The sequence below is a fragment of the Sinohyriopsis cumingii genome, chromosome 1 (assembly GCF_028554795.1).
Source record: "Sinohyriopsis cumingii isolate HCF-2022 chromosome 1, ASM2855479v2, whole genome shotgun sequence".
Classification (NCBI taxonomy): domain Eukaryota; kingdom Metazoa; phylum Mollusca; class Bivalvia; order Unionida; family Unionidae; genus Sinohyriopsis; species Sinohyriopsis cumingii.
In genome coordinates this window covers 35,617,864-35,641,472 of record NC_142961.1, presented here as the reverse complement: position 1 = coordinate 35,641,472, position 23,609 = coordinate 35,617,864, and the positions used below count along the sequence as shown (strand labels likewise).

At 36.0% G+C, this 23,609-nt stretch overlaps 1 protein-coding gene across 1 annotated transcript; it reads left to right on the top strand.

Annotated features, from left to right (window-relative positions):
* Nucleotides 1-614: 614 nt before the first annotated feature.
* On the top strand, nt 615-23,010 carry LOC149806695 (uncharacterized). Its single transcript, XM_089956686.1, has 3 exons — nt 615-1,034; nt 18,935-19,056; nt 19,946-23,010. The coding sequence occupies exons 1-3, from the start codon at nt 868-870 to the stop codon at nt 20,224-20,226; spliced, it is 570 nt and encodes a 189-aa protein (XP_089812812.1). The 5' UTR covers nt 615-867; the 3' UTR covers nt 20,227-23,010.
* Nucleotides 23,011-23,609: the final 599 nt, after the last annotated feature.

Sequence of the window (23,609 nt, the reverse complement as noted above, 5' to 3'; positions counted from 1 at the left end):
ACGACTTTTCAGTCTTTAAATTCATTCATCCCCCATCCCCATCCGAAAACAATTTTTTTTTATCGTGATAAGCAGATTAATAAAAGACGATTAACTTGTAGTTTACTGCAAATCGTTTTGCGTTACGGTGTCTTAAAGGGTTTCTTAACTGTAAAAAAAATAAACCATCATCACCACCTTGTTTCGTGATTTAAACTGTATGTTGAGAATTTGATTCTGTAAGTTGTAATTTTTAATTGAAATTATAAATAAAATCAATGATACTAAGAAAATCATATGAGTAACGATGGGCGAAACATCGATGCTATTAATCGATGGCCTCTTAAATGGTATTATTTATCCCAATTTTAGAATGAATCGTCATCCTTATATGCCCAACAAAAAGCAAAATATTACATATTAGCCTAAAATCATTGAGGAATGTTTCAAAACCTACCCACAGAGAGAGAGGGTGTGTGTGTGTGTGTGTGTGTGTGTGTGTGATGTTCAGATATAAATTTAGTATTAAGAAGGTTTTTATTTAACAAATATGCACATACGATTAATTTGAGCATAGTAACACTGTACCTGTACAGATGTCACCGTAAGGCGCCCCACACAAAATGTACCATCGACACGCATGCCAGGGCATGTAGATTATCCCGAATGTTTTGCTTTGTAAAGGGCGATCCATGCTCGGTTGATCGAGACATTCTCATAACCACGGTGGGCACAAGAACTTAATTCTGCACCACACTTACTGAATAGTATTAATATTTCATCAATGGGAGCATCATTTTCAGGGAGTAACATTGTATGACCAACCCTTTCTACCCACGCAGTACTCCTGACGATATTTGACATTTAACAGACGACGGTTCGAACACAATGGCAGATGTGCAAGAAATTCTCAAAATGAAACCTCTACAACATCATGTCAATGGTACTACGATCAATGGAACCGTTTCCAATGGAAAAGTTTCTAATGGGAAATTACCTAACGAAAAAGACTCGGATTCTACACCCTCCACCCCAAGATCAACGGACGGTCTTCGGTAAGCATGTAAAAAATATACAATTATAAATGTAAGGGTGACGTCTGTCGCAATTGCTATGTATATGTTGATAGATATAAAACACTTTACCTAAATATTAATTTCTATTTAATATTACAAAAGACCATGTATTAATGGTCAACAGTGAAATTATGCAGAAGAACAGCTAGTTAACTCCATACAGTTAAAGCAAATGGATGCCATAGCCAGGTACACGCAGGTAAAATAATGTAATGATGTATCAGACGACAAGTATTTTGAAATGTAATAGAGAGCGCTCATGCATGCACAACTATCGTTGTTGGAACCAAACGTGCAACTTAACCATCGACACAGATGGCGGATATCTGTCTTATCTGTTGACATTAATATGTACTGTTTAGCAATCTCATTTTGTCTCCATAGAACTCACAAAAAGTCTGCCAACTCCCCACATACATTTGCAATTTTCACGTGTCCAGTAGCTTTGTATGCACAAGCTAAGATCCTAGTACATGATTCGCAGCATGTAAGTTACTTGAATTATGTAGTGTAAAAAATTGCGTCAAACCCACATAATCAAAACCAATCCCAAGTTTTACCTTTCGTTTTTGCCTTCTATCCCGTTTGTTAGTACCCTCTCCCCTTTTAAAAGTCAATATAATCAGTGATAAGGAAAATGTACAAAACTTAGTCCTCGGAAGCGGGAGGTCGTGGGTTCGAACCCGACCGAGTCATGCCAAAGACTTACAAAAATGGTACTAACAGCTGCCTCGCTAGGCGCTCAGCCTTAAGAGGTTAGTGTTAGGAATGGTCGGCCTGGTGTCAGGATAATGTGACTGGGTGGGACATGAAGCTACGTGTCTGCGGCATGATGCCCCAGTGCTAGACTTCACTATAAACTGCCACACTTCGGACATCGTAGCGATATCACTAATTTTTTTTAAAGCTACGTTAAAAATCCTAATCACACACACACACACACACACATAGAAACTTGGTCATTTCATTCATCAATTGTTAATATCAAACCTGATTGTCGCACAATGTCCCAAAACACTGTCAACTTTTTATTGTTTCAAACCAAACTGAAACTGCCGTTGTTAACAACCAAGCAAACTGCAAGCTGTTCATTTTTGGTTGGTAGAACAGTCCATTTCATTATACCTTTCACTATACATCTGCATCCACAATTTGCAATGTTTAGTTTGAAAACATACCGAACAAATGAAAAGGAGAAACTCTTGTATATATTTGTTGAAAGAGATGTAACTATTAAATTTACGTAATTATTCAGAGCTTATCAAAGACGGTGAACAACACCACATCTGTTGCCTGAAAACATAAATAAGCCTCTGTTTGGTTTGAAACGCCAACAAGATCATGGTGCTAGAGCCCTTATGTTGGTACAGTGATGCCACACGAGCAAACCCAAGGTGTACAAACAGTTGACCATAAAAAACGTGTTCCAGGTCAGACCACCCTTAAAAAGACATCCCAATTAAAAAAACAAAATCATTCCACCCTAAACAAGGGTTCAGGGTCGTCACGTTGCACCCTTAATAATAACGCTTTCTGAAAGGTATAGCTGAAAAAGATCTGATGTACAAATTAAAAATGATGAATTAAGTGTGCTAATTTGCTCTATTTTGTTCATCTCCACCACAAGAATAAGTACATATAACGGGGTACATGTATGAAATATGACAAGTCAAATATAAATGCTCACGCAGAACGTAAATGTGATGGATTGTTTAGTTATGAACGCATATCTAACATGGCTGGTTTAGAGTTTGCCTGGCCTGAGTTTATTTTAAGTAAAGTCGCGAGGTGAATGGCCATGTATGATAGAGTTTCTTTTGTTATATGAAATATAATATTTTACTGCCAGCAACACTATACATGATCTATGGTAATACAATATTGTGTTCAATTATACATGTAAGTATAGACAAAGAAGCTTCCCTTTGCCTTTGTAATTCACATATGTTCAGTTTTCCATGAAGTGTATCTTATTCTTTGGAGCCGTGGTAGCTCAGTGGTTAGCATGCCGGACTCACGACCGAATCCTACCATGGCGCCAGCCTGGGTCAGCTACTATGGTGAGTCCTTGGGCAAGGGACTTTTCTCCAACTGCCTCGGCACTAAATAGCCAACTTGTGTTGCTTTGCCGTATAAACCAAACCAAGCCATATCACGATTAGTTTATTTGTTAAATGTACCGTGTTCACTTTTTCTTAAGCATATATTGATCAGTTTATCCTTAAAGTATATCATGTTCAGTTTATTATTGGAGTTTTTGAAAAGAAATGCATGAATTTAATATTGACATTAATTTTAATTCTCACTTGCATTTTTGTCTGCTTCGTGAATTAATCAAATTGATTTGCAGTAAGTTATGTTATCAAATGTTGCTCATGAAATACAATAATATAATCCTCGTGTGTATATTAATATCAACACGAATCCATAGCGTTACAATACATATAAAATATAAAAATAGGCTGTTAAAGAAAATCGAGAAAAATCACAGTAATCTTGTAATATAAAAGACAAAGTAACAGCCGGGCATTTTCCTTGCGGACTAATGTAATGGATACAGTAGATCCATGTTTCCATAAATCAGAGCCAGAATATATTTTTATATCCCAGGATCCCCCCACCCCGAAAATAAAACGGTAATTCCCACATGCACATGTTTATTTGTGCAACAAATATTCTTGCTCATCACTGGTGTGTCTTAAAGCCTAGTCACGCATGCTTCATATTTGTACAGTGATGGAATGTTTAGGAAGTTCCAATGCAGCACGTAATTAATTTTATACCTGCATGACACATTGTAACGTATTACATGGCATTTATGTTCTTAATACAGTTCACGAGACAAGAGGGTCACGACACATCCGATCTGTTTACTTAAACCAGCCTTTCTTGTTTTTGTTTCTTTGGTTGGTTGGTTGGTTGGATGGTTATGTTGATTTTTTTTGGGGGGGATGTCTAATAGTAATACTAAATACCCCTCCCCCCCCCCTTCAGACATAACCCCAGTTCATTCTTCTATTCTGCGCCTTGCAGTTCCTTTCCTGGTTATTGTTAGGACTGGTCCGCCTGGTGTCAGGATAGTGTGACTGGGTGGGACATCATGCAGCATGTCTGCGGCATGGTGCATCAGTGCTAGACATCACTATAAACTGCCACACTGCAGACATCGTAGCGATATGACTGAAAAATTGTTACGGCTACGTTAAAAATCCAAATCACATACACACACACAAACGGTCCCTTGTCATCGTGGCATCACAGTCAAGAACTTTGATCTAGTACTGTTGTTACATATGGTCCTCTGTCATCTTGTCATCACAGTCAAGAACGTATGGTCCAATGGCAGAAAAAAAAGATGTATTTTAAAGAAAGGTTTCTCTGAAACAAGATTTTGTAATCTGTTTGCCGGCTACTGACTGGAAACTCGCGTTATAAGGGAAAACCCATCTTAACGACAAACAGTTTCTTGGACATACAATATTAATCCATTATCTCTCTCAGTTGAACAAAATAAATTTGACTTGTTCTCCTACATCAATTTCTGCCGCAACGAATATGTTTCTGTTTGCACTCCTCCGTCTGTGGGATGATGTTCTTGTGACCGGTAATGGACCGATATTTTTGTGAAATTGTGGCTGCCGATGCTCTCTCAAGATTTACAATTCCCGGTCAATCAGTTATACCAGTTTTTGATGGCATAATATGTTCCAAGCAAATCGACGACGTCGCACTACATCTAAAGCCTCGATGAAAAGAATGAACAGATTCGTACAGAAACAGTGTTTACTGAAAACAACAACTACAAAACGGAACTTGTCTTCGTACGTGCTTTTGGAGTGAGTGTCCTCTACTTTACCTGCGTGATTTTTCAAATACTTTTATTTATTTTCAAAAGAATACCGGGCCAATGAAAGTGGACGTCTCTATCGTTCGTGTTATAGATCTTTGCCTTTTGATTTAGGTATACATGTACATTCATCACTGTTTTATAAGAGGGCTTTAAAACCATGTGAATTAAAACTTTCTTAACGAGGAAAGGGTTTGAACTGCAAACATCGGGAAAGGAAAATACTTTTTGACATTATCATGCTTGCATAAACTTTTTCTAATCATGAATGGTGTGTTTTCTCATCGTTTGAACTTCAAAGCATTGAAAAATATTTTAATTTACCACAAAATTGACGACAGTTTGCACTAGCCTGTAAAAGAAGAGAGTAAGGCCGCGCTGGTTCGCGGCCGTTAAATCCCTTTTTGTACGCGGTACTCTATGCAATTTTTGTATGGCAAAGTGGCCGTAAAAACTGGCAAATACATGTTTGAATATCTTTTCTCGGATCATTTCACCTGGCCTACCCTTAATTTATCCACTATAGTGCTTAATAATTTCCAATGCGTGGTGTGAGAGTTGATGAGAGAGATTGATTTTTTAATCAGATTTACGTTCAAAGAGAGAGTATACAATATACGGATATTGGTTTTTAAATAAACGTGTACTTTCATATAAGCTTTTGAAAAGTCTGCTTGGTAGATGGGTTGCATAAAATGATGACTCATTTTAAATTTTGGAAGCGTATGTCTCCCATATGCTGTGGACTCTTTGACTGTTTGCTTTTGTTGCGTTATGTTCTTAAATATAAAATACTGATGTTCAGTCTGGCAGACACAGATCTAAGATATGGAAACTGTTATGTAAGCAAGTTTTCTTAAGTTTTAACAATTTGTAAACATCAAGTTCATAGGAATATTAAGCCTTTCTTTCCAAAAGAAAGATAATGGTGTTCAATCATGCCGCCTTTTCTGACCTGTTTGATGTACTTGATATTAAATGCCACTTTCGCCAAGGAGCTTAACTAATGTAAAATATATTTTGTATACAAGTAACATGGAATTTAAATGATGTAAAGTATATTTTGTATAAAATAAAATTGAGTTTAAATTAGGTAAAATGTATTTTATATAAAATAAATTGTCCCATTAACAAGCGACTACCATTCCATTAGTGTCATTGACTGATTGAAAATTTCTTAGATGAAAACAAAATTCGGATCATTTGACCTTGTACGTTGAACACGTCTCCACAGCATTGTACAAGGTTATAAACCTAGATACAAATTAAGGTATTTTCTTCATAGAAAATTGAGGGTTGTGATTGTTACCTAATAAGACTTAAGACTAGACTCTTTACAGGTGCATATGTGGGCGACAAACATAATTTATAAATGAGAGAAGGCATATTTGAAATTCTTGACTAATTATGTCATCCAATTAAACAAATTACTGGTATGCTTTGTGTATTCAGATGACAGTTGCTTTTGATTTGCGAGTTTGTCCCCTTTGCTTTTTCTTTTACCATCTGAAATACTTTTGTTGTGGGTGACTTATAAAGTTTTGTATGTTTGTTACCCACACTGTATTGAACAATAACTTACCAGTATCGACCGGTTTGTAAACTGTACGTTAAGTATTATTTGACGTATATAGTCGGTGCATATGCGAAGGTCACGCTCTTTAGTACTACTGGGGGAGGGTGGGTGGGAGAAACAAACGCTTTTATACAGTGCAGAATTGTATTTAGGATTATATCGTGTACTTAGACTGGAAATCGAGAGAGTATTTATGCATTCAGACGATCACAATTAAGGTAGAAAGCCAAAAACAGTTCCGAACATAATGACATTATACTTTTTTAAAAATGCCTGCCTTGTCGGTGACCATCTGAATTAACGTGAAACTTAAAAATAAAAAGAAACTAAATAATTCCCAATCCTTGACCTTTTTTCTTTAGAATAGTTCCCAAAATACATTCTTGTCAACGAAAATTGCTTTGCATTTACTTGGTAAGAGTTGGAATAGAATACTATATTACGAAAGGTATAAATTAATACCCAATAGTTATTGTAGACTGAAAAAGTAGAGTGTTTGGGCTCTCTGGCCAAAGATGTCTATTCTCAGGAAGAATTGGTCACCGAGGAAAAAAGGAATTGGTCACGAGCGAAAAAATGTTAAAATAATAGAGACGACGCTCTCCTGTTTCGCCATCCTGAGATTAATTCCATGTACAACAACTAAATAGGGCACACCAAACCCCTCATTACCCCACGACCAATGGCTAAGTAAAATTTGTGCCTGGCCAGAACCATCAAAACACGACCCTGCTTATTTTGACGTAACAGATGCTCCACACGTCATCAAGGGCTGACCTACTCGACCTTCGTACAATATGGATGTGACGTACTTGATGCGTCATATCAAGGTCTGAATTATTCAACCCCTCCTAAAATATGCACGTTGCGTCCTTAACGCACCATGTCATCAAGGTGGATGTGACGTACCTGATGCTGCACACGTAATCAACTGCTTGCCTACGCACTCTTCGTAAAATTTATATGTGACGTCATTTATGCTCTAGACGTCGTCATGGTCTGGCGTACTCACCCTTCCAACAGGTTTGGTTTGATGATGATTTTGTAGACGTTTCCTTCGATTGACTGACCAAATGACTATGGATACTTCAAGGACAAAACCGTTCATACTAGAAGATAAATCATGTTCTTCATTGCAACATTTTGCATATAATCTTAAACTGTGCATACTGTTGATGAAGGTCGAGGCTGCAAACGTTGTTCTAAACAGAATATATATATCATCGAGGGACAAATCAAATAAAAAGTAGCAAATAGAATACAACGCATTCCTTTTTATGAAATTTGATTTCTTAATATTTATATATAATTGAATAATAAAAAATGAAAGTATTTTTCACAAAAGCTATTCATGTAGTTTTTTTTTTTTTTTTTAAAGTAAGTTTAATATGATTCTTAGTATTTTACCGGGTTCTTCATATACAATGTGTGCAAGGTTACTGGACACGATGTAATAAACCATTGGTTCAGATCCATATTAATGATATACAAACTTTAGTATGGCTACGAGAATATTAATTGTATGTGGAAGCCTTCAAAAGTAAACAAAGTCGGTTAAAAGCAGGTTGACTTGCTTTTGTAAATACCAGTTAGCATTTGTATACCGGACGTTTCATTCAATTCGTTTAGTATTGGCCCAACCCTTTCTTTAAATTCCTTTTGTTATGAGATGTTATCATGTCACAAAGACGTTGTTTTGCCGCTTTACAGGGACACAAAAGCTCTTTAAGTGCCTTTTATTCCCTGACTGAATCTATATGCTTAAGCTCTAATAAAGTCTTTCATGATTTGGATACCGTTTCGAGTTATCCCTGGATTTTTCATCAAAGACCTCGACAATTTGCAAATAGTTACTAACTATAGTACAAGTCACATGGGTTGTGTATGCGCATTTACTCATTTTAAATGAAATATAAACTGTTCTTTTAAAATTTAACACTAATTTTTTTAACCAAAGTCTATTCAGTCATGATTATTAAATACTCTGGACCTTAACTGTCACCAAGAAACTTCCAGACGAAAATTATATATCGCTGTGGACGTTTACAGTGGTGGCCATGAACTAAACTTGGGTCAAAATAAGAGCGCGTCGAGTGGAATCGTCACAGTCAAGGGTAGTACGAATTTGTTTAACACTATGCGTAGCTTTTACTGTTACATTACAGCGCGCGACATTCAATCCGGATTGTACTGGCTCACACCTTTCGGTTCATTTCGTCCAAAAATGTAAATGTCTACGTACTATAACATTGAGTTTGCCGTATGCACCTCTCATAGAGTCTAAATAATGACATCCCAAAGGAATATGGATCTTTAGGAATCCAAGTGAAGTGAGTACTTACCACTTAAAGGTATGTAGAATAAAATTCTAAAAAAATTACACCCTTTACTGAAATAGTCGGTGTTGAATGCCTACATGACCCGTGTGACTTGTACAATAGTAAACTTCCAATGCGCAATCGTAAGAAATTCACATTGGAACACAATTACCACAAGATAATTAGGACCCCATATATTCACAATGGAACCGAATTATCACAATTGGGACCCTATACAGTCACCCTGCAACACAATTACCAGAATATAGTTTGGACCCTATATATTCACCCTGGAACACAATTGCAACAAAATAATTGGAACTCTACATATTCACACTGGAAAGCAATTGCCACTAAATAATCGTGACACTATATTTTCACACTGGAACACAATTATTACACTTTATAAGTGCGCGTTCTAATAAAACAAAAGACCGAATAAATGCATTTATTTGCTGATGACTCGTGTCTTTGAAATACGACATGCATGACAAAAATAATCACATAGCACAGCCTTATGGTCTTTTTTCTACAGCAAGTAGTCGTATCTGACTATATTAGCTGTGCGCACGTCACAGAAAGTGCTTGTTTTAATTTTGAAAGGACCCCTTACCTCAAAGAAGAGCAGAATTAAAACCAAATAAATAATGAACGAAAAGTTAAATAATACGACATGCATGACGAAAATAATCACATAGCACAGCCTTATTGTCTTTTTTTCTACAGCAAGTAGTCGTATCTGACTATATTAGCTGTGCGCACGTCACAGAAAGTGCTAAAGTTAAAATACAAAACTTTTGAATTATTTGCAGTTTATTTACAGTTTATATATTCTGTTCATTAGATTGTGAAGGCGTTTTGAGTCTTTGCTAAAATACTATATAAACAAAATTGACTTCCCCGTACAACGCATAAATGGTTTAAGTTAACATTTTGGACGGATGTCCGCAAAGACTATCTGTAAGCTGAAAGTCTCTTCTCCGTTATTGATAGACCATTCATCTTCCAACTTTCACCTTTTGTCGTTCTCTTCTCGTCAGCAGTGGTAGTGTATTCGTAATCCTGAATAATGTTCTATTATCTTAAACAAACGTAGAAGGACACAAACATACGCAAATAAAGGCACACACAAACTCCAGCGTGGTAGCACAAGTTTGTATACCTGATACCAAGGTCTTGAGTCCTTCGAACATAACTTTATAGACACCTTGTTTATTATTACTCAATAAATTATTTGTTTTTTAAGCCTAATACATATGTTGTTGTAGTGGGTTTAATGCCAATTTCCAGCATAAGATTGGCTGGCTAGACATTGCGACAAAAGTATATTTTGTAGAGGAAGAATCCAGGAAAAAAACCGTGAAACCATTGACCCACGGGAAGCTACTTGCAAGCTTTCTCACATACCCAAGTTGACCGAGCCTTCGACTCAAATCCACGCGGACTGAGGTGAAATGTCAGTGGTCTGTAAAGGCGATCACTTTAGACCAATATCACCCCACTCCTGGACACCCCGAATATCTATTTAAAATAATGTGCTTGCTTCCGAAAAGCGGAGCCGAAAAAAACTACTTTCGTGTTCACGAAGTTACACTGTACACAATAAGTGTATCAGCCGAAATGTGTCAGCTGTGAAGTTTTCCTAAGTTAGTATTTTCTCCAGTAATCTTGCTAGAAATTTGCTTAGGTAAAAAAAACAATATTGATCCATATAAAGAACGACTAAAGGTGGTTTATAAACTCAGGGAACGTAATTATAGGGCAATGATTTATGACTGTTTTTGGTTGATAATAAAACCGAAGACAATGGATTTTTTGTTCTAATTTGGCTTAAAGCGATTACTGAAATATTTCCAGTTTAAGTAGATAACATTCTAGGGTGGCAACATGGCAGGCCAGCTATATAATTTATTCATTAGCTAGTTAGATCATACTGGATACAAAGCATATTAGTAGTAGTAGTAGTAGTAGTAGTATTGGTGGTGTCCCTAGTGCAAGTAGCAAATAGTTCAGTGTACAAATTTATAGGCCAGCTACGCGTCTGGCCCCCATTTAGCTAGCATTATTGTCTTCAGACTTGCAGACCAGTGACACTTTCTGTTTCCATTCCAAGCAGCTAACATTGTATTGTAAAAACATACAGGCCAGAGACACTTTTTGTTTCCATTTCAAGTAGCTAACATTGTATTGTACAAAGTTATAGGCTTGCGACAATTCTTGTTTCCATTCCAAGTAGCTAACATTGTATTGTAAAAACATACAGGCCAGAGACACTTTTTGTTTCCATTTCAAGTAGCTAACATTGTATTGTACAAAGTTATATGCCTGCTACAATTCTTGTTTCCATTCCAAGTAGCTAACATTGTATTGTAGAAAGTTACAGGCCAGCGATACTTCTTTTTTTTCAAGTTGAAGTAGCTAAGGTCCAACTACACATCGTTTCCAGTTCAAGTAGGTAATGTTAGAATGTAGAAATGTATATAGGCCAGCGACACTTGCTTCCAGTCGAAGTAGCTAGACTGATGCTTCACGACACAACTATGAACAATTTTTCATAATAACTTGGCAGCCACGAATGCACATGCGTAGTTGTAGTTCATAGTTTGACAAAGCGCTTTCATACATTATAGTGATGATTAGATGATTGTTGATATATGAAGGGAGACTTTACATGTATATAAAGCCTCATGCACTTGTGGTGACTAGAAACGATGATAAAACGTTACAATTTGAGAATGATGGATAATAGGCTCCGATATAAAGGTGACATTCAAATTGCAAAATATTGTATGTGTCCTTAGGATTACTGAGTATTTTATTGCGCATACCAGACAAGAAAGTTTTCAGTTATGAAAAAAAAATTGTAGAGAAAGTAGTGTACGCGCATTCTTCATCAATTTTTTAATTATCCTAATTTGTCACTATTACTCTATTGACTTTTGTAAGATTATACGTGTTTGTACGGACGAGAGATACATTGTTTTGGCTTGTGGTTTACGGCACATGAACACAGTGAATGTTATGCCGTCTTCAGACAAGCAGACCAAGCTGCCTTGCCCAATGACATCGACCTTGCAATGACGTATTAGTCAAACCCACACGCTTCTGGTCACGAGCAAAACGCATTAACCGCTGAGCTACCTTGTTTTGGCGTAAACCAACCAAAACTGTTTAGGACAATAAAGGAGTAAACCATCATAATTGTTTAAAGAAAAATTAACATTCAACTTTTGATGATGAAAATGCAGGCTTGCTACATATTCCTCTTCAGTATCGCTTGTATGACTTGTACTCTCTTAAATGTTTGATTATAATCATTGACTGCCTGATATATTCAAAATCTCTCAATACTTATTGAAGTTGGAATATATGCTGTGGCATATATGTTTACGTAATGCGTTTCTTTAGGCTAGGTAAGCGATGACACAAAAGCTCGTATTTCTGATCTATGCGTAGGCAGGGGTCGTATATAACCTGTATAGTATACATATATCCATTGACTTGTCGTAAAATTGCATTTTAAAAGTATGACTAAGACATTTGAATTCACTCGAATTGGAAGTCATTTCTCGATATAATGCTGTGCACTTTTCCATAATATTTTGAAAACGTTGTTAAAATGGGTTCACTAGACGTCAGTAGTTCACATAGGAGCACTTATACGAATTAGCACAAGGTACTACTATGTAGATTTAACAGCCATTAGACAAGGTGTGATCTAATGATTCACCCACAAAAACCTCACGGTTACTATTGGGTAATCCCACTTATTGACTGAGCAGTCAGTAAGTCGTATGGACATCCAGTTATATCAGATGCATATAAAATGATCGTAATAAGGAACATAAACTTAAAAATTATGAAATGAATATGTACTTGCAGTGCAAGCTCTATCATTTTCAGATGCATCCTCTCTTTTCTTCATCTTATCAATTTTAGTGGCACTCATTGTGCATCAAACAGACTTTATATTAGTTTCAGATGAAGGTAAAAGACTGACGATGAATTCCATTATTTGATATAACTGAAACTTGTTCACACTAGACATGAAAATATTCCTATATCATGAATACTAACAAAGGCCAAAAATATTGAAAAATTGTATAACCTCATGATTTGTAATTACGAAGGGGAACCACTCATGGAACATGTACAATTTTGTATTTAAAAAAAAAAAATCTTCCAAATGTGAATGGTCTACCTCCGTTCTATATAGACCGATCGGTGACCTAAGTGGTTAGAGCGTCAGTCTCGGACGAGGGAGGTCGCAGGTGCAAACCCCGGCCGAGTCATACCAAAGACTTACAGAAATGGTACTTGCAGCTGCCTTGCTTGGCGCTCAACATGAGGATGATAAATCTTAGGACTAGTCAGCCTGGTGTCAGTATAATGTGACTGGGTGGGACATGATGCAATATGTTGATGATAAAATTTAAACAACGAAGTGACGCTCAGTTAAAAAATAAAATTGAATGATTTTTCAGTTGGATGTTAATAAGGATTAAAAATTATGTTGAACCAGTAGAGAGCGATTGTCCGAATTTCACCTGTGAAGTTAAGGTGGCTATATTAGATTCCTATTCATGTTTTCTGGAACCATATTATTCACATATATTTTCTTTCGTACTGAAAAGACCCCGGGTGGCCGAGTGGTCTCTGTAGCTCGCCTTTACAGATAATTCACACGTCTCACCTTTATCCGCATGCAATCTCATTAAAATAGGATCTCCACTGTGCTACTTAGGACAGTGGACATCTGAATTTAATCATATTGGTCCGCTTAGGTCCAAGTCTCTGCTCAGCCAACGTGGGTATGTGATAAACCCCGCCAGTAGCTTTTCACGGGTCATTCGTTCATCCCAGAGATTTTCTACGGTTCTAACTTCACCAAATATTCAGGCCGTCATATATGGGATAAAAAAGAGCGTTAAACCCACTAAACCAAAACTTTCGACAGATGGGGGGAGAGCTGTCTGGTGCCTCGCCCCTCCCCCCCCCCGAAAAAAAAGGCTTTTTATATCGAGTTTGTATACCTAACAGAATAATATTTAATACAGTGTGTGGCGACATAAAATTGGATATAGACCTTGGTGCGTTAATATATCTTGTCACTTAAACAATGCCCGCTCTATCAGAACTGTCGTCTTGAAAATGCTTTACACTTGGCGTATATTCCCTAATAACCTATTAACCCAAATCCTCTGACCTGTATTCGGCGCGGTGACCACTATTATTTACAAACTTCCAACCTGTGAACGTGTAAGGTCTCACTGGACAGTTTATCTGGTGAATTTTCATCCGACGATGACCAATTACAGAAAAATGAGAATAATTTTACACTGAAGATACAAATAAAAACAAACTAATGATTTTTGTAGAAAGCATACATGTGAGATTTTGACTGCAGTAATCAGGTTAATTCCTGATGCAACTGGTGGTTTTTATACTGAACCAACACTGCCACCAAGCCCTAAATTGTACATTCATTTTTGACAAGAAATAGCTATTTTGAATATTTTTCTGTGACAAGGCAGCTAAAAGAATCAGTATGTGCCTTATGCATGAATGAAGTTCACTAGTACTATAACAAATCAGCATACTTTTCATCACCCCTCAACCATCTAGATTTTTAGATATTTACCTCTGTAGCAGACACACATAAATACGTAAGCCAAGTCGACAGCTCATTTGCAGCCCAAGTTACGCATTTGATCTCCAGTGCAAATCTAACTGTGACAGGCAGTCACCAACAAGCCAACCTATTTCCAAGCCTAACTCAAAGTAAATCTGAACCACATTATAGATTTAGCTTATGTGTGAATTTATAAATGCTAGGCTTGTGATAATTAGGTTCATGCCTTCTACCTTAAAAATTGGGGGGGGGGGGTCAAAATACGAAACTATCCAGTGAGACCTAAGAGATACTGGAAGCCGAGGGGCATAAAGCAATTATTCTTTCCACATCCTCAACTTTGGCCGATCCATGATATTAGACCGATCGTTTTCCTCGTAAAATATTTTTCTATATCGGACAACGTAATCAGGACTTATGGTTCGATAGGTTAGTCCATGTGGCATCTCTTTATCTCAAAAGAACGCATCGCGATGAAGGTATTGTGTCTCCGATTTGCGATGTGTGTGTGTGTGTGTGTGTGTGTGTGTGTGAAGCTCTTTAAGGAACCTCAGCACAGTAGTGGCTATATGGTGGAAACTAAAGGTGAAGTATAAAAAATTTACAAACAACGTATTTCACAAAACGTTGGGTAGGTAAACCTTTCGAAGAATCTGTGAAAGAAGGATAATACTGTAGTCTTTCAACGTTACTTGCACTATATAGCCTTACAGTGCTCTTGCGCCTTAAAATCCATAATCATTCAACATTTCATGTCCAGGCAAGGACTGGGGAGGGGGGTCAACAGGTCACACTGTTTCATGGTCCAGTAGTAGTTCTTAATAGCCTTAGGTTCTTCTGATTGTCCGACACTTCTGATCTTCCAGTAATTATCACCTTTAATTGAGCTTGACCAGAGCGACCGGGCAATTTGATCTCTGATTAATGTCGATTCTTTGTTTCTGTGTTTGACATGCATGCTATTTACAGCTTATAACCTGTTCACCTTATTTGCCACGCTGAGATATACAGTTTGTGTTTGTTGCCTTTACTGCAGTATGCAATATGAACAGATGAAAATATATAAAAGCCTGGGACATAATGTGATTTTTCTGACCACATCCAAAACTTTGGCCTTTCCATGGATTTGGATCAATCTCTTGCCAGTTATTCTGCTCTTAATGTTGTATGATATCGGGCAGTGCTATCGGGTCTTATGGTTCGATGGATTAACCCATGTGGCCCCTCTTGATCTATAAAATACTTATCGGGAAATTCGATTCAACGTGACAAGTCCAGGCAAATACTCTTGGGAGGCCAACAGGTCAAACTGTATCATGGTGCAATATAAAATTATATAGGGCATTAGGTTTTTCCGTTTGTTTAACACTTCTAGTTTTCCGGTTATTATCATTAGTACTTAAGTTTGACCAGACCGACCTGGCGATTTTACCTTTGATTATAATATTGCTAAAGGCCATTTTCCACTAGAGATATAGGTTACTCTTTGTTCGTATGTCTTACGTGCTTTTTATTGATAGTAGATAACTGGTTTTTACCAATCATTCACTGTACCTATTTTTCAAGTCGTCTAAATATTCCAATGAAAGGTCAAAATCACAGGTCATTCTGAAAGAAAGAGAGTGCAATTCAGAACTAGATATTTTTTAAATTCATTCAAGAAAACAAAATCGCAATCATTTTTGAAAGTCGCTTCTCTTAAAATCTCTTGACCATCTATCCATTGTCTATATGTCTATCACAACTAAAACTGAGTATTCTTACATTTTCCTCCATATCTTTCTGTTGACCAGCATTAGGACTGCGTTAATGATAAGGAACTCAATAAAATACCAAAGGATTTTCGGAATATTCATGCTTGTCTTAAAAAATAAACCAGTGAAAGCCGTACGTCATCTTGAGTTAATGACATGTAGACATTTTGAATTTCAACCACAAACATTGTTCCGGTTTTAAAAAATCAGACAGCAACAAGTAAAAATTCTTCAAGGAATTATTTGGTTGGTGTAATAAGCCGGTCAATCCATCCTATAAGTCTACCTGGCATTTCGAGTACATATGCTGCCATATGATTGGTCAGAATATTTCCAAGCAGGATTTTGAGTCGAGTAAAGTTCTTATGACAGTGGAAAAAACAGTCGTTTTGAAAAGAGGGTTTGAAGGCTACAGATGGTACCATGTGTAACCAGCAATGCACATTTTGGTCCAAGATGTTGCACATAACTGAGGTCTCTCATTAGCATTACATTAGTTTTCGTCAGAATGCTCATTGTAACCCATAATTATGCAAGTTCTGTATAGTGGGGCACTACGTCTGCTTTAGGATCGTCGTCGTTGTTGTTGTTGTTGTTGCGGCCAGTATTAATGGTGGAGGAAGAACCCGGGAAAATCCCGAAAAGAACCACCGACCCACGAGAAGCTACTGGCAAACTTTCTCACATACCCACATTAGCCGAATCCGAGACTCGAACCCTCGCAGACAGAGGTGAGATGGCAGTGATCCGTAACGGAGAGCGCTTTAGACCACTCGGCCACTCGGGGCCCCACTTTAGGATCTAAGTTATTGTTAATTTCATCATTATTGAGAACATGATGTACAAACAATGTTTAAATTTGCGATGTATTAATTTAATATTTTAAAAATAATTGCTGCTAGTGTTAATATTACAGCTGCAAGCATAAAATAATAATGGAAAAAGTATACATCCACTGGTTTTGAGAGTACAAAATTAGGACAACACAAGACCCCAGAAAGGTACAATGGCGTATTTAGTCCAAACTTCTTAGCGCTTAAGAGACACTTTTAACGAAAAAGGTCAGGGCATTCCAAATGAGCAAATCCTCGGAAGAACATAGACAGGTCCTCAATATTTGGCAACTCCCTGCCCAGCTCTCCACTCCCAACCAGCCCCCGTCAGAGCTGGGTATATGAATAAATTATAATGCACTTTAAATGAAACCACGAAACATGAATAAATATATTCAGCTTTAATTTTCTTCTTGTAACCAAACAGTGGCACATTAAATCTAAAATGCTTAATATGGAATCGAATGGAGTTCAGTTCCATTAAAGGTGTCCAAAGAGCAACACGCCATTCTTTTGAAAAAGACATCACTTTCATCAATACAAAGTACCGCACAAAATCCTGTTAAACTAATACGTGTCTTCAGACATATAAAGGATATGTTTCTATATATTTAATTTTGTGTAAAAAAAAGATTTAATATTATTGTGCCTAGCATTTCTTCCAGGAATGTAACTTTATAACATAATACAAATCATATAATTATTTGAATACGTGCAAACCTCTGTGTTAAGATGATTTGATAAATTTTGTAAAGATGACAAATGCAATTTTAATAGATTTGTTATCAGTAATAGTTTTTTTAAATTTCAAATACAGTATACATACAAGGGTTGATAAAACTCGAACATAAAATGTGAAAATGGGTCTCTCCTTGGTTTAGGGGGTTGCCATCAGATGAATGTAAAGTCAAATCTAATTACAAGGAACAAATTGGTTTCAGCCATTTTGTCGTAATGAATATCTTGTTGTACTTTCAAGAGTTACATTTCTTGTTTTATCTTTGTCAAACCTACGTGTAAACGAAAAGGAGACCGTAATAAATATTATATACTGCGTATTAAATGCTATATTGATTCTTACGGAAACAAATATCTGGAAAATAATCCAGGGTTATACCGCTTTAAATTAAGAAAATAGATGGTGCTATTATTTTTTCATTTAGGTCAGTATAAACTATGTTGCCATTTTACAATCCAGTTCAGATTAAATAGGCAAGCCATTTTAAATTGTCAAACATGACTTCCATTAGACATAATCATGTAAATGTTTGTAAATTCAAAGCATATTATGTTTTTCTTTTGTTTTGTTTGTCTGTTTTCTAATTGCCTTCCATAAAAACCCGGCAAGATTTTCTAATTATACATGTATGTCTTGTATATTTATTTTAATTGCAGGGACATACTTTAAACTAGCAGTTAATTATGTCTGCCTGCATAAATAACGGATGTTATTATTATTATTATTATTATAGCGCTTAGGTTAGTTAGAAACTAAGATTGTTTATATATGAAGTGTCTGTTGCTTTTTATGTCTAACTCAAGTCAACCGATTTTACACTGGATCTAGGTACATATATAGGTGAAATATGAAGTGTGATTCAAATTGAAAAGTGAATGGGAAGTGAATGGGTAAATTTATAAGTATAATTCTAATTGAAAGTAAATGGGTAAATTTATGAGTACAGTTGATTATGATGCAAGGTAGTTCAGCACATATTAAGTGCTTAAAACGAAGGGATTTAAACTTGAAAACTATTCTAAGAAAATTTCCCGACGTCATTAATCAAGCTCAGAGGTCTTTGCCTTCTTAGACTGGAAGAACGGGATTCAATGATTGCACAACCATCTTAGAAATTTGTTAAATCAGTCAACTCATATAAGCAAACAAATACATAACGATCGATGTTTTCTCCTTACAGGAATTTGCCACCAATTCCAAATCTGAAAGAAGACATACTACCCCCTCTGCCTTCCATCCCTCCGAAAAACGCGGAGAAGTACCTATCACAAAGGATTCGCTCTGGTTATCCTCCAAGATCACGTGAGTTCACTTTCGAAGAGTTTTTTTTTTTTAAATTTTTCCTTCTGATGTAGATTTCTTTTTCAAAGAGAACATTGTAGTAACTCTCCGTTGACGTAAGTAGGCAGACTAAATAATTAAATGGCCAAATGCCGTTGGTTCTATGAAATATCAGCGATGCTATAATCTGCTAACGGATTGTAGAATTCACCCTTGACTTTGCATCAAGTCACCTGGTGTATGTGCTAGTTAATATTGTTAGGTCGGGGTAATTACCTTTTTGGGATGCTCTTTCTATAGGGAAACTAATTGTAACAGCCGCATTCCGAGGCAGTGATAATATATTGATCATGCACATTAAGCAGGTACTACATCAGTTGACACCCCCAAAAAAATTCATACTATCGACTTCTATAATTCTCTAGAGATAAAAAAAGACAAAATATAAACCCAATTTTCCTTTTTCTACAAATTTGGAATACGACCAAAAACATCAAGAGCTTTTTACACATCTATCTGCCCCGAAACTCTGGCACGTACGATTTGCTTTATTTTCTATGAAGCATCAACAGAAATTGGTTATTCTTCTTTTACTTTTTCTTCACCTTTCAAGTAACGTGAAACCCAAATTCTAACACGTGCATCATTGAAATGTCCCAGGAAAATTTGTCATTATAAAGGAACAGAAATAGACGCAGGTAACAGCAGAAGAGCAATATAGCGTTCTTGTAAAGCCCAGTTTGTTACATTTGGGAGCCTATGTGTTAACCTGGAATTCATTGTATCCAAAACATTGTAACGTGTCATAATCAGCTTAACATGGAACGAAGCTGAGCATGTAATTTTGATTAAACACTTTTCAAATAGTGCAAGATTACTTGTATATTACGTGTTCGCTTTCTTGTTTCAGAGACTACATTGCTCATTCCGGAACATGACATAGTCATCCCCAAAGATGGGTCTTTATATGAATTTTCCACGGACGATATGTCAACGTTTTTTCGTTATTTCGGCATTGAAGAAAGAATCATCTCTCACGTGCACAAAAAGGGCCTTGATGGAAAACGCTTTTCTCGCATGAAAGATTCAGATCTAGAAATTCTTGGAATGAAAAACCCATTAATCTGTCACTTCAGAGATAAAAGCATCAAGGAAAAGACTGGAAAGAACAAAATGATGTTTGTATTGTGAAAAAAAAGATGGTAGTTGATAGCTGATGTATGACACAATACATTACTCAAACACAAATATCCGATCAAAATGAAAAATACACGTTTCATGCAAGGGAAATTTAGTGTTTTAATTACAAATGAGGTATTGGTGCTGGGTCAGTATATATTACAAGTTGCATTTAACAGTATGCATCTCTTCATCCAGCAGACTTAAAGATGCAGTGATTTAAGAAACCCTTTCATTTAAATGACTATCAATGACTTGTCTCTACTGTAGATGTACTTTGTGATTTGCATCGCTACCTTTCCACTGCCTTCTAAGCAATGAATCGATTTGGAGCATCCCATTATACAAATTTTGTACAAAAGGGTGAAATTTGTACTGCATTTATCATTAATGATAAAAATGGTCAGTGACAAAACTTGATATAATCTTTATGTTTTGAAAAATATTTATTTTATTACTTAATTTTATTCCATGGCCAGTTTTATCCAATCAGCTTTTTTTTGTGAGTGTATGTGTTTGTGTGTGTCCCTCACGTGCAGGTGCAGCGGGACATCTGGATTTGTTCCACTTGATTGTGGCTCAAATTTTAAGGTTCTGTACACACACTACCAAACGGAAGCGAATTTTTAATTTTGCCAGGAACAGGTCAGGTCGGACACGTGGTTTGTCTGTGGGGCAATTCACTATACTGCATTTGCCTCCCCACAATATAAGCATGAAAGTATTGATACAACAGTAAAAGCAATTGACAAACAAATTTGTCTGTCCTTTTGTATATATGTAGCACTTCAATACCATTGTCAAGATTCGATTTTTGCAATTTGAAAAGAAATTTACCAGTTTTATCAGGTTTATTGCAGAAATTTTAAGACATAAAACCTTTTTTTTAATTACTTTGCCATCAAGGGTGGCATGCATGTTTAAAAAGCCATAATTGTTCAGGTTATTGTAGCTTGCTTTTCTGAATCATACGCCATGAACATATGAAATATATTCTCAATAATCAAATGACAAAAAGTATGCTAGTCTCACTAAAAAGAACTATGTGGGCCTTCCAAAAAGGCAAAACTAATCATTTCGGAAAACTTTTCTCTGACAGAAAAAGAAGTGATGAGAGTGGCAGTATGCCTCAATCTTCAGTACAATTCATTCAGTGTAGCTTTTGTTCTAACACAGAATGTGAAGATGATATGCGCATTATCGGTAAGGGACAGACCATTTAGTTCGGGGTTAAGAAGCTTTGATTGATTGCAACAGAAAACAGATTTTTTGTCCGTTGCCAACCTAAACCATCTCTCAACCCTCCTAAATATAAATTTTGGGAACAATTGCCTCTCTATTAGATTATGGTGAAGGTGAAATACTATGAAATTCAGCGGCCCGGGGGCAATTGAACCCCTTCTTCCCCAACCTCGCACACCAGTGTTGACTCCATGTTCAGATTCAAGGAAATATTAACTTTTATTGGATAAAGAAACCTGTTTCTTTAATATACTTTCAATATTTACCATGCACAATGTATTTTGTACTTAATATATACACTTTATAATTCAGAAAATTGTGTTTTAAGTACAAAAGGGACGCATAGTTAACAATAACTGGAGTCAGCATGCGCATAGCATATTGAAAATTATCGGTTCATATATGGTCATAATATATACTTTTATCTAAACTAATTAGTCAAGGTATTCGATATTACCTATGCTGACAATCAGTTTTGAACCATTTAATGAGAAAAAGTTTTGTTTCTGTTGTTTACGCCAATGACTCTCTCTCTCTCTCTCTCTCTCTCTCTCTCTCTCTATATATATATATATATATATATATATATATATATATATATATATATATATATATATATATATATATATATATATATATATATAACTAAAAGGTTATACTAATAACAAGAATATCCAAAACTTGTGAATTATTTTTTTTTTCTAGAAGGGGATGTGAATGTTTTGTTTTGTATCAATCAGTCATAGGCGAGAAAATGTACTGACACGGAGTTGAGCGCGTGACCTTGTTTAGTAGAAATATTTTAATTACTACAGAAGAACAGTAGCTTGTAATCAAAGAATAACATTCAAACTATTGTTTGGATATGTCATTCCTGGAATCCGTGACTTTCGGATACGGTTCACAAATCTATTTTCAGTAGGTGAAAACAATATATTTACTTTGATCCAATTACCAGCCCAATATCAGAACTCTTGACCCAGTAATGTATGTCTTTTTGGAAATAATTATATTTCATAAAAAAATTGGCGAGAGGATATTGTTATGATATAATGCGATATGCATGTCTCGAAAAACTAAAACAGCGCAATTTAAGGATGGTACAAAGTACAGAGTGGTCAGTCTTTTATTAATAAAACGGACAACGCCTAGTTAATCGCCTGGTATAATGAATTAACAGCGATATGTGTCTATATATGAAAATATTAAATCCGTTTGTGACATTTTATTTGAAAGTTGTAGCGTTTAATGTCCCACATTGTCATACCTAGTGTGTATTGTTGATTATTCTTTTCAACTAATATTTCTTGAAGTCCACATGTTTTAATTTATTGTCAAGATTCATTTTGCATGTCATTTTAATAAGGAAAATATCAAAGATGTTAGTGATAGGAAAACTTAAATTTGACAGTTTTTATAGTATGCTATATCAAACTTATTTTCATTTATTATTCCATGTTAGTGTGTAATTAATGTAAATATCGGTGAGATGTACGATTCTACCTGTAATTGGTAGGTACATAATACAATAAATTTATTTTCTATACAAAACCATTTTCTTGGTTGCTTTTCCTTGTATATATGCCAGCATTTCTTTATTTTGTTTTGTTACTCACCTTTAGATTTATATTTGAGAGAGAATGCTTGAAAGTCTGCATATATGCGTACATGTGCAAATGTATGCATGTCAAACTAAATGCACAGTTTAACTTTAGTAGAAAATCTTTAGTGTTCCCATGTCAGTATCTTCAAAACTTAAATAGCTAAAAAGTCAATCTTGTATAATTACACGCACAATAGGGGCTCTGAGTGGTCTAACACGCTCTCCGTTACGGATCACTGCCATCTCACCTGTCTGCGTGGGTTCGAGTCTCAGATTCGACCAGTGTGGGTATGTGAGAAAGCTTGCCAGTAGCTTCTCGTGGGTCGGTGGTTCTTTCCGAGGGTTTTTCCAGGTTCTTCCTCCACTATTAATACTGGCCGCCAAGTATAGCCTATCGTGTACTGAAAAATGGCGTTAAACCCGACAACAACAACAACACGCACAATAATTTCATTTTGCTGTATCTTCTTGAAATAAATTGTCATTGTGGCCTCTTAAAATGACGTATTGGATTACATCCTGGTAGTGAGTTCTTCAAAAGCATTGCCTG